The 12,312-nt window shown below is 38.7% G+C and overlaps 1 protein-coding gene across 1 annotated transcript in view; it reads right to left on the bottom strand.

Moving 5' to 3' along the window:
* Positions 1-12,312, bottom strand: part of ST8SIA6 (ST8 alpha-N-acetyl-neuraminide alpha-2,8-sialyltransferase 6) — a 148,426-nt gene that overhangs the window by 40,068 nt on the left and 96,046 nt on the right. Inside the window, exon 4 of the mRNA XM_047741664.1 lies at positions 8,613-8,699. Coding sequence (XP_047597620.1) covers positions 8,613-8,699 — 87 coding nt within the window. The remainder of the gene's footprint in view (positions 1-8,612; positions 8,700-12,312) is intronic.

Raw genomic sequence — 12,312 nt, 5'->3', positions numbered from 1 at the left:
GTTTATTTATGAGTCTGGCCAAAAGTTTATCAGTTTTGTTGATCTTTTCAAATAACCAGCTCCTGGTTTTTTTGATCTGTTCTACTGTGTGTGTGGTTGTTTGTTCATTTGTTTTAGTTTCTACTTCATGTATTTCTGCTTTATTTTTATTATTTCCTTCCTTTTTCTACTGCCTTTGGGTTTTGTTTGTTGTTCCTTTTCTAACTCCTTTAGGTGTAAGGTTAGATTGTTTGAGATTTCTCTTGCTTCTTAAAGTAGGTCTGTAGTGCTATAAGCTTCCCTCTTAGAGTTTTTGCTGCATCCCAAAGATTTTGGACTGTTGTGTTTTCATTTTCATTTGTGTCCATGTGTTTTTTATTTCCTTTTTGATTTCTTGGTTGACCCATTCATTATTTAGTAGCATGTTATTAGCCTCTATGTATATGTTCTCTTTCCAGATTTAGTCTTGGTTGATTTCTAGTTTCATAGCAGTGTGCTCAGGAAAGATGTACATTGTGACTTCAATCTTTTTTGAAATTGATGAGGTTTGTTTTGTGGCCTAGTATGTGATCTTTTCTGCAGAATGTTCCATGTGCACTTCAAAAGAATGTATATCTACTGTTTTAGGGTGGCATCTTCTGTATATATCTGTTAAACCCATCTGGTCCAGTATGTCTTTGAAAGCCACTGTTTCCTTGTTCATTTTGTTTGGATTATCTGTCCATTGATGTAAGTGGGGTGTTAAAGTCCCTTACTATTATTGTATTACTATCAATTACTTCCTTTATGTTTGTTAATACCTGTTTTAAGCATTTGTGTGCTCCCATGTTGGGTTCATACATATTTACAACTGTTATATCTTCTTTTTGGATTGTCCCCTTAATGATTATATAGTGTCCTTCTTTGTCTTTTGTTACAGTCTTTGTTTTAAAATCATTTTATCTGATGTAAGTATTGGTAACCTGGCTTTCTTTTCAAATCCATTTGTATGATATATGCTTCCCCATCCCTTCACTTTCAATGTGCCTGTGTCTTTAGGTCTGAAATGAGTCTCTTGTAGGCAGCATTATAGATAGGTCTTGTTTTCCTATTTCGTTATCCTTTGTCCTTTGATAGGAGTGTTTAGTCCACATATATTCAAAGTAAGTACTGATAGGTATGTATTTATTGCCATTTTGTTACTTGCTTTACGGTTGGCTTTCTTTAGTGATATACTTGGATCCCTTTCTCTTTATTTTTTGTATATCTCTTACTCATTTTTTTCCATTCTAATTTATTTTCTTTTCAGTGTTCGAAAATTCATTGTGTATGCACCACACCCAGTGCTCCATGCAATATGTGCTCTCCACAATACCCACCACCAGGCTCACCCAACCCCTTACCGCCCCCCCACCCCCGAAACCTCAGTTTGTTTCTCAGAGTCCACAGTCCCTCATGGTTTGTCTCCCCCTCTGATTTCCCCCATCTCACTTCTCCTTTCCATCTCCCAAAGTTCTCCATGTTATTCCTTATGCTCTACAAGTAAGTGAAACCATATGATAATTGACTCTCTCTGCTTGACTTATTTCACTCAGCATAATCTCTTCCAGTCCCATCCACATTGATATAAAAGTTGGGTATTCATCCTTTCTGATGGAGGCATAATACTCCATTGTATATATGGACCATATCTTCTTTATCCATTCATCCATTGAAGGGCATCTTGGTTCTTTCCACAGTATGGCAACTGTGACCATTGCTGTTATGAACATTGGGGTACAGGTGGCCCTTCATTTCACTACATCTGCAACATTACCCTGATCCCCAAACCAGGCAAAGACCCCACCAAAAAGGAGAATTTCAGACCAATATCCCTGATGAATATGGATGCTAAGATTCTCAACAAGATCCTAACTAATAGGATCCAACAGTACATTAAAAAGATTATCCACCATGACCAGATGGGATTTATCCATGGGATGCAAGGGTGGTTCAACATTTGCAAATAAGTCAATGTGACAGAAAAAAATCAATAAGAGAAGAGAGAAGAACCACATGGTCTTCTCAATTGATGCAGAAAAAGGATTTGACAAGATACAGCATCCGTTCCTGATTAAAATGATTCAAAGTATAGGGATAGAGGGAACATTCCTCAACTTCATAAAATCTATCTATGAAAAACCCACAGCAAATATCATTCTCAGTGGGGAAAAGCTGACAGACTTCCCTTGGAGATCAGGAACACAACAAGGATGCCTTCTCTCACCACTGTTGTTCAACATAGTACTAGAAGCCCTAGCAATAACAATCAGACAACAAAAAGAAATAAAAGGTATTCAAATTGGCAACGAAGAAGTCAAACCCTCTTTCTTTGCCGATGACATGATACTTTATATGGAAAACCCAAAAGACTCCACCCCCAAACTACTAGAACTCATACAGCAATTCAGTAATGTGGCAGGACACAAAATCAATGTATGGAAATCAATTGCTTTCTTATACACTAACAATGAAAATATAGAAAGGGAAATTAGAGAATTGATTCCATTTACTATAGCATCAAGAACTATAAGATACCTGGGAATAAACCTAACCAAAGAGGTAAAGAATCTGTACTCAAGGAACTCCAGAGCACTCATGAAAGAAATTGAAGAAGACACAAAAAGATGGAAGACCATTCCATGCTCATGGATCAGAAGAATAAACATTGTTAAAATGTCTATACTGCCTAGAGCAATCTATACTTTCAATGCCATTCTGATCAAAATTCCACCAGCATTTCTCAAAGAGCTGGAACAGACAATCCTAAAATTTGTATGGAACCAGAAGAGACCCCAAATTGCTAAGGAAATGTTGAAAAAGAAAAACAAAACTGGGGACATCATGTTGCCTGATTTCAAGCTTTACTACAAAGCGGTGATCACCAAGACCGCATGGTATTGGCATAAAAACAGACACATAGACCAGTGGAACAGAGTAGAGAGTTCAGATATGGACCCACAACTTTATGGTCAAATAATCTTTGACAAAGCAGGAAAAAGTATACAGTGGAAAAAAGACAATCTCTTCAATAAATAGTGCTGGGAAAATTGGACAGCTACGTGTAGAAGAATGAAACTCGACCATTCTCTCACACTATACACAAAGATAAACCCAAAATGGATGAAAGACCTCAAGGTGAGGCAGGAATCTATCAAAATCCTAGAGGAGAACATAGACAGTAACCTCTTCAACATTCACCACAGCAACTTCTTTCAAGATATGTCTCCAAAGGCAAAAAAAACAAAAGTGAAAATGAACTTTGGGGACTTCATCAAGATCAAAAACTTTTGCACAGCAAAGGAAACAGTCAACAAAACAAAGAGGCAACCCATGGAATGGGAGAAGATATTCACAAATGACACTACAGACAAAGGGCTGATATCTTACTCATTTTTTATTTCTGATTACCATTTGGTTTGTATATAACATGTTCTGTATATAGCAGTCTATATTAAGCTGAAGGTCACTTATGTTTGAACTGATCACTTGTCTCTCCCCACACTAGGTATGTAGTGTCATAGTTCACATCTTTTTATTGTGTGAGTACCCTGACTGATCTTTATAGATATAGTTCTTCTTACTGCTTTTATGCTTCCTACTTCCCTTACTCTTGCTTGTGTTCTTTCCTTTTCAAAGAGTCCCTTTTACCATTTCTTGAAGGTTAGTTTAATGTCCTGAATTCTTTTATCTCTGTTTATTTGGGAAACTCTATCTCTCCCTCTATTCTGAGTGATAGCTTTGCTGGATAGAATATTCTTGGCTGCAGATTTTTTCCTGTTAGCACTTTGAATACATCATGGCACTCCTTTCCATACAGGGCTATAGTTCTTACAGAAGCCAGCTCTATGCTACACTCACTTTTCTTCTTCAGGAGAGTCTAATTTCTCTTAACATTTATAGTAATGTCTTCTACAACTGTCCATCCCAGTGTCTGCTCGAACATAGCCTGCTCACTGTGGGCTTATTTTTCTCAAATGCAATTTCCCTCTGAAGTCTGTCTGCTTTTCACTAGCACTACTATCATCCCAATCAAACAGACTCAAAATCTCACATTTTCTTCAATTCTGTTTTTCTTCTTCCATTTGAAACCTAGGAATCAATAAGCAACCAAGCCCTGCCAATTCTCCTATGTCTACTGCATCCATTTATTGGGTTCCCTCTTTGTGATGAGCACTGGAGATACAAAGATAAGTAAGACACACCTTGCAGCCACAGAGCTCACCATCGAGGGTCCCTTCCTTGATATTTTTATAGCGATCACTGATGTTCTAGTTGTTTGTCATTCTATAGTATCTTTCTACAGTCAGCCCTTGACTGCTCTGGCTTTCTTCAGTCTAATCACTCCCTTCTAAGACTCCAATCCACATACCATTTTTCTGACCAGATACATTCCCTAAAATAATAAATTCATCATGTAATACACTTGAGGGGAATATCTCCTGGGGTTCTGGTATCTACAGGAAATCTGTGGACTCTAGTTAGATCATCAGAACTCTGTGTCTCAGGCTCACCCCTATCTACCTGCAGGTCTTCCCTTTAACCCAAGTATCCTTCAGTACATGTTTCCTGCTCCAGTGAAGCTGGTCCTGAAACTGACTGACTGGGCCCCATCACCCCTTCCTTTCTACTCATCCTCCAAGTCACAGTTCAGATCCTATCTCTTTCCACAAAATGTTTAAAGAAATTTTATTTCCCACCCTGACCGTGCATTGATATATTACAGTATTAGTATAAATCACTCATTTTGACACTATAAGTATTCATAGTTTTATTTTTTGTCTTTCCAAACTGACTACAATTTCTTTGAGGTTTGTAAGAAAACCTCGTATTTTTCTTGTGTACTTCAAGGTGTCCACTCATTTGAAATATATTTATTGAGGTTCTACTTTTGTGCCCTGCACTATACCAGACTGAGGGATTCTACTGTGCTTTAACATAGTAAAACCGTAAACAGATATTTGTTGATAAACAAAATTCAACCCCCTGCTAGCAAGCAGTATTTATTTAAGGAAAATAACTCTTAAAAGCGGTTTTATTTTTAGATCATGTGGCCAAAGGAGTTCCTATAATTTCCCAATAGCCCCTCAGTGTCAACTGTGGGGAATTTCAACAATCAGGCCAGGGATGGATTTAGAATATACTCACTTGCTCATTGTCAGCAAAATTTAATGCAACTTTTGTAATTCCTGTTAAAAGGATATGATCACCTTTTAAGGGGCCACATTTTGCTCCTCTTCAACTTGGTATAAAGTGCTCACATAAAGAAAATGGAGAATTTGCCATCTTTAATAACAGGAGATGTTTCTACACTACCAGTTTTATAAATAAGCCAGAAACTGCCCAGATTTAGCCAGCTGTATTAGTAAAAATTTAGGGAAGTAGGGAGTTTATTATTATTTAATTGCGCAGACTTCTGTTGAGCGTGTACACCATTTAGTTCACAAATATGCCCATAAAAAGAACATTCTAATATAATAAATATTCAAGTCAATAAATAAATGTCACCGTGACTGTTCTCTTCCATGACAACAAACAATAAGTGTTATGGTCCCAGATGTTTACTGAAATTGGCCCTGGAGGGATAGTTAGGCCATGGTAATCATTGTGGTTACTGATGTATTTTTTATACTGAGATGGTACTAAGGAGAAAATGGCCATTCTCTCTGCTTATCATCCATCTCTACGGCTTTTAAAATTTTTTTTATTTTTTCAGTGTTCCAAGATTCATTATTTATGCACCACACTCAGTACTCCATGCAGTACGTGCCCTCCTTAATACCAACCACCAGGGTCACCCAACCTCCCACCCCTCCAAAACCCTCAATTTGTTTCTCAGAGTCCACAGTCTCTCATGGTATGTCTCCCACTCCGATTTCTCCCAATTCACTTTTCCTTTCCTTCTATGCAGCATAATTTGCAGCATTGACTCTCAAGCAGCTTTGGATTTGTGATTTTTATTATAAAAAGAAAGGAAAGAAAAAACCTTAAAGAGTTTTGTATTTTTTTTTTTTTAATTGAACCAGACGCTGTGTGAACATTTGCAGAGATCAGGTAAGGCTGAGAAGGAGGTTACCTTCTTCAAGAGAGGATCTGCTTTTGCTTCTATCAGACATCTGGGCTTATGGTGGATCTGAATCCAACTGAGGATGGAAATGATTCAAATCTGCGCTTTACTCATTTAGAGAACTCATCTTTTCTAGGGATTGCTGGAAGCTCTGCTCAGCCTCTTGCCTATCAGGCCATGCTTTTGCATTCAGCAAGTTTCCTGTGAGAAAATGCACCCTCAAATGCAGGGCTCACCCCCCTTGGCTTCCTTCTTCTTCTGGATTTTAATCCTGAAAATTCTCCCTGCCTTGGTAGTTTGCCAGTGCCCCCAAACAGTGCACTTTGCTTAGTAGACTTTGCTTACTTAGTATACTTTGTTTTCCTTGTATTATTTGCAGGAGGTCTGAGCTAAGGCGATTTCACAGCTGGAAGGAGAAGATCCTTTACCCCTACTCCAGTGATTGGCGTCACAACACATTACGCTTTCTAGCTGATTATCTTGGACTAATCTTTAGTAGCTCAATACTTCAGTATCTCCCTCTTCCTCTTTTTCTCTCTTCTGCACATGTAGAAAAGCCTCTCTAAACCAGACTCTTTGGCTACTTGTTGACCCTGGGATCATTTAAGTTACAACTGCCTATGCAACTTTCTACTCAGTCTCCCGGTCACGGGGATCTCTCAAGTCTAGTCTTGAGTGGGACTGTGTCTTAGTCCATCTGAGCTGCCATAACAGAACAGTATGGACCGGGAGCGTTATAAACAACAGTTTATTTTCTGCAGGCTGGGAAGCCCAAGATCAAGGTGCCGGCTGATGAGGTGTCTGGTGAGAGCCCGCTTTCTGGAGCTTAGATGGCACTCTCTTGCTGTGTCCTTACATAGTGGAAGGGGCACGAGGGGAGTCTGGGATCTCTTACAAGGTTATCAGTCCCATTCATGAGGGCTCAGCCCTCATAACATACTCACCTCTCAAAGTCTCCACCTCTGAACACCAGCCCATTGGGAATTAGGTTTTGAATTTATGACTTCTGAGGGAAAACATTACATCTATGTCAGACTATGTACATAAAATATCCTGGAAGTTAAATACCAAAGAATCCCTTTTCTTGCTCCTCACCCTAAAAGGTCAGTTAGGAAAGATGCCTAATAGTATCCTATAGGGAGTTAACATATCCATGAGTCTACTCGACAGAGGGAAAATTCTTACTGTGAGCTCTAACCCAGTTAGGAGGTTCCTCTTTCACTCACTGGGAGCCAGACTGAACCCCTCTCAAACTGGCAGCAGAATTAAAAGGCAGCTGGTCCCATGACCAGAGCATAAAGTGACTGAAGGTGGGACAGGCAGAGCCACAGCAGCACAGTGTAAATCAGAGCTCCTTCCCATAGGAAAGAAACACAAGGAGCAGATTCTTCTTAGATACTCTCCCGGGATAGCAGGCTCTTTAAGAAGGTCTTCAAATGAAACAAGATGGGATTGGGAGGGAGACAAACCATTAGTGACTCAATCTCACAAAACAAACAGGGTTGCTGGGGGGAGGGGGGTTGGGAGAGGGGGGTGGGGATATGGACATCGGGGAGGGTATGTGCTATGGTGAGTGCTGTGAAGTGTGTAAACCTGGCGATTCACAGACCTGTACCCCTGGGGATAAAAATACATTATATGTTTATAAAAAATAAAAAATTAAAAAAAAAATAAATAAAATCTAAAAAAAAAAAAAAAAAGAAGGTCTTCAAAAGACTTAAGGCTTAAGGTCTGAAAATCTGAACCAGTAAAGATAAAAACATATTTCTGGACTGTAACATCATAAAATAACTCGGCACTGGACAAAACCTGTGTTGCATGCCTAGCAAAGAATGAGAACACGGGCCAAGAGAAGCAGAGCAGCGTAGACCACGCAAGCGCAGAGACAAGCACACGGTGTGTGTGTGTCCCGCTGTACTATATGACTGGGAGTAAGGGGTCCCTGAAAAGTTTCCATGCACCCTTGTAGCACAGTGTTGGGACACAATTTCTTTCTGTCCAGGTGGGCCCTACATCATGCAAGGACAGGACAGCTCTATAATCATTAACTCATAACCTGGGCTTGTCAGGCTGGTGACTCCCTCCAGATTCTTAGCTGTAGCCAACTCCCACGCCTGAATGTGGCTGCTGTTTAAAAGCCAACAAGGAACACTGGGAGGGAAAACACAGGAAGGAACAGTTTTTGTTCAGAAGCAATGGGATCTTGGATGATATTTTCTCTCTATGTTTTCCAAACAGTCCCAAACTCAATCATATTTTATTTACAAAATTAATAAACAGCAAATACAAATGGTATAAAGAAGCAATGTCCTCTAAAATTTTTTTTCAACTTAAGATTTTGTAATGAATCCCAATAGCCGAATTAAATTTCTATATAAGAGATGGGGACGGAGTGCCATGTGCTTCAGGAGGGGGTCTGAGGATAAAATCGATCTGATTGTGAACTGGCCCCTTCTATTTTCCTTCAAACAACATGTTATTTCCCATGCAAAGCCCAAATACACAAGACATCTTTAAATCTCATAATACTTATGAAAAAATTCTTTACCTAAAATTCTCATATTCTTCTTCTCGTCGTTTCCATGGACAGCTCTGTATATTTCTGATAATCTGAAGATAGTCACTCTCTAAATACCTAAAAGTGAAATATCAGCAAAATTAGAAAACAGAGATCCCATATATTGCTAAACACACATATAAGTGTCCTAAAGGGCATTTTGACAATCTGCTCATTTTAGCTCTCTAAATCTTTTGTGAAATAAGGTAATGTAGAAATAAGTTAATATCATACCCATTTCAAAACCGCTAGGAACATAAATTTGGAAAGAATTATTATGTTGATTTAGAAACATGTGATTTGCACATATCATAAGTCAAGCCTAGTATTACAAATAAACCATGACAGCACCTCAATTTCCATTCATATCTTATAGCCATTTCATTTCGCTATAACTCATTGACAAATATATTTTATAGATGTTTACCATAAATATAGAGTTTATCATTTTTTATACTCTAAGTTGATTGATTTATGTTGGGAAATACAGATAAAATTTCTCTAAAATAATCATCTTAAATTTTAATTCTGAATAATACACTAAAAAAAAAAACCAGATTAAGCTCAGTTAAGAGAGATGTATATATAGTGGCATAAAAAATTCTATAGGCTGGGGGACGCCTGGGTGGCTCAGTTGGTTGGACGACTGCCTTCGGCTCAGGTCATGATCCTGGAGTCCCGGGATCGAGTCCCACATCGGGATCCCGGCTACGTGGGAGTCTGCTTCTCTCTCTGACCTTCTCCTTGCTCATGCTCTCTCTCACTGTCTCTCTCTCAAATAAATAAATAAAATCTTTAAAAAAAAATTCTATAGGCTGAGCAATACAGTTTCGTAGGATCACAGTCCCCAGTAAATCTCCTTCTACCTGAAATTTCATCAGTAAGTATTAATTCCTTTAATCACAGAAAAGCCGTTAGTCTTGAAGGGTTATCATTTTAATACAAATGTTGAGGCCCGTGGATGCCTGAGTTGGTTAAGCATCTGCCTGCTTTCAGCTCAGGTCATGATCCCAGGGTCCTGGGACTGAGTCCTACATAGGGCTCCCTGCTCAGTGGGGTGTCTGCTTTTCCCTCCTCCGCTGCTCCTCACCCCCAAAGTTTGTGATTTGATCTCTCTCAGATAAATAAAATATTTTTTAAAAATTTAAAAAATAATAAGAAATAAACTAAAATACAAGGACCCTTTGTGTGGGAAAAAAAAAACCCTTAAATTTTCTTTAAATTAATATCTGAGTCATTAGTTATCTACCACTTGAGATGAAGGATCTGCATTAGAGATGGAATATGTCTGGTGGGTGGAGAAGGGAGAGGGCCATGAAAAATCCTGTCAGAAACCAGTCCCCACCCCTAGGGGCACCTGGGTGGCTCAGTGGGTTAAGCCTCTGCCTTTGGCTCAGGTCATGATCTCAGGGTCCTGGGATCAAGCTCCGCATCAGGCTCTCTGCTCAGCAGGGACCCTGCTTCCCCCTCTCTCTCTGCCTGCCTCTCTGCCTACTTGTGATCTCTCTCTGTCAAATAAATAAATAAAATCTTAAAAAAGAAAAGAAGCCACTCCCCCATTTCCATCCAGCAAAATGCAGGGCCTCCAAACCTTCACTCTGGAAGAGGTATTTGTTATAGGTGGGCAAGGTCATCAACCAAGCAACTCCTCTCCCTCTGAAGCTTACCTTTCTTTTGGGTATCTCTGTCTTCAATGATGCTGCCAAAAATTAAAAAATACATATATTTTTTCCCTTGGCTGCTGTTGGCCCGGCTAAGAAAATCTGAAAATCTTGAAAGACTGTTTTTTAATAAAGGAGAAGCAAGCAAAAAAACATCACAGGAGAAGCTAAAAATAGTTTTACTCATATACAGGCTTCCAACCTTAACAGATTTACCTCATTCCCATGGGTCCTGAGACTTGTCTTAGCATGCCAGGGAGCCTGAGAGATCTATATATTCTATCCCCAAAGCTTTGTTTAAATGTGACACTTCCTAGCTGGAGTAAATATTACCTGTCTCCACACAGTAGGAGAAACCCAGAGACTCTGTAAGACAGTGTTAAGCTCAGGGAAAAAAGAATAAAAAAGAAAGAAAGAAAGAAAAAGAAATACACATTCAGCAACCTACCCAAGGCTCTCTCAATTTCTGGCTCTTCAGCAGAATCATGACACGGTGCCTGTGCTCTCCTGTCTGTAGAGTCTTATCTCCACCATGGCATGGTTTTTAGTCATTTCATCATATTTAAAACAGGATACTCTGTGTACCACAGTCTATCGGGCAAAGTAACAAAAGAATTGCTACCTCACAAAGCTCAATGAAAAAGAGATCGAAAAAAGAGAAGCCAAATACAAATTCTTCTCATTAAATCAATGAGAATTGTAACAGTATTTGAAGTCGTCAGGATAAAACACAACATAAAAAGTACAGTAAGTATGAAATTACTATCATCTCCCAAAAACAAAATGTGTCAGAGTTTGAAGTTTTCTTTAAATGCCATTTACTAGGCAGAAAAGGATTAAATTTCTCATGATGTATAGCTAAGATAGATTAGTACAGAGAAGACAGAGAAGTAGAGACAGAGAAGTAGAAACTTTTGAAAATGAGACATGAAAGAAAAGATTGAGTGTAAAAGTTACAATCACAAAGCTGTGAGACAATCCTGAATGCCCTAATATATGAAAAATTTTGAACACAGAAAGAAAAGACTTTTTCAAAAAATTATGGTAGCAAATTTTCCAAATGAGAACTATAAACCCACAAATCCAAAAAGCTCAACAAACTGAAAATACAAGAGATGTTTAGGAAAAAAAGAAAAAGACTAGGGATGCCTGGGTAGCTCAGTCAGTTAAGCACCTGCCTCATGATTTCTGCTCAGGTCATAATCTCAGGATGGGGAGATCAAGCCCCGAATAGAACTCCATGTTCAGTGGGGAGCCTGCTTGAGGATTTCTCTCCCTCTCCCTCTGTACCCCCTACTTTTGCAAGTCTGCTCTCTAAATACATACATAAATAAGTATTTTTAAAAACTACACAAGACAAACAATAATAAAATTTCTTTAAGCCAGTGATAAAGAGAAAATCTTAAAAGTAGTTAGAGAAAAGAGGGGTCCCTGGTGGCTCAGTCAGTTAAGTGTCTGATCTTAGGCTCAAGTCATGATCCCGGGATCCTGGGATCAAGCCCCACGTAGGGCTCCCTGCTAAGTAGGGAGTCTGTTTTTCCCTCTCCCTCTGCCCTCCCCACCCAGCTCATGTTCACTCTTTCTCTCTCTCTCTCTCTCCCAAATAAATAAATCTTTTTTAAAAGTAGAGAAAAGAAACATATTACATACATAGAACAAAGCAAGATTATGGCAGACTTGTCAGGAACAATGGAAATCAGAAGATGCGATTAAAATAAAGAACATCATTTAGGGGATTGTCAGCCTAGATTTCTACAGTCATCAAACCTTTCAAAAAATGAGGGTAAAACAGGAACTTTTTCAGACATACAAAGGCTGAAAGAATTCATACCAGTAAACCTGCAGTAGAAGGAATGCTAACAGAGTCCTTTAGATGGAAGAAAAAGGAAACCAAAGTACATCTGGCTTGATACAAAATAATGAAGAACACTAGAAGTGGTAAGTATGTAAATATACAAAAGACCTTTTTTTTTCTACATCTCTTAAATAAATGACTATTTAAAGTAAGTATAATAATAATATATTGGGGA

The sequence above is a fragment of the Lutra lutra genome, chromosome 8, assembly GCF_902655055.1.
Source record: "Lutra lutra chromosome 8, mLutLut1.2, whole genome shotgun sequence".
NCBI classification, from domain to species: domain Eukaryota; kingdom Metazoa; phylum Chordata; class Mammalia; order Carnivora; family Mustelidae; genus Lutra; species Lutra lutra.
The sequence above is the reverse complement of the archived record's forward strand: the minus strand, read 5'-3'. Positions and strand labels throughout refer to the sequence as shown.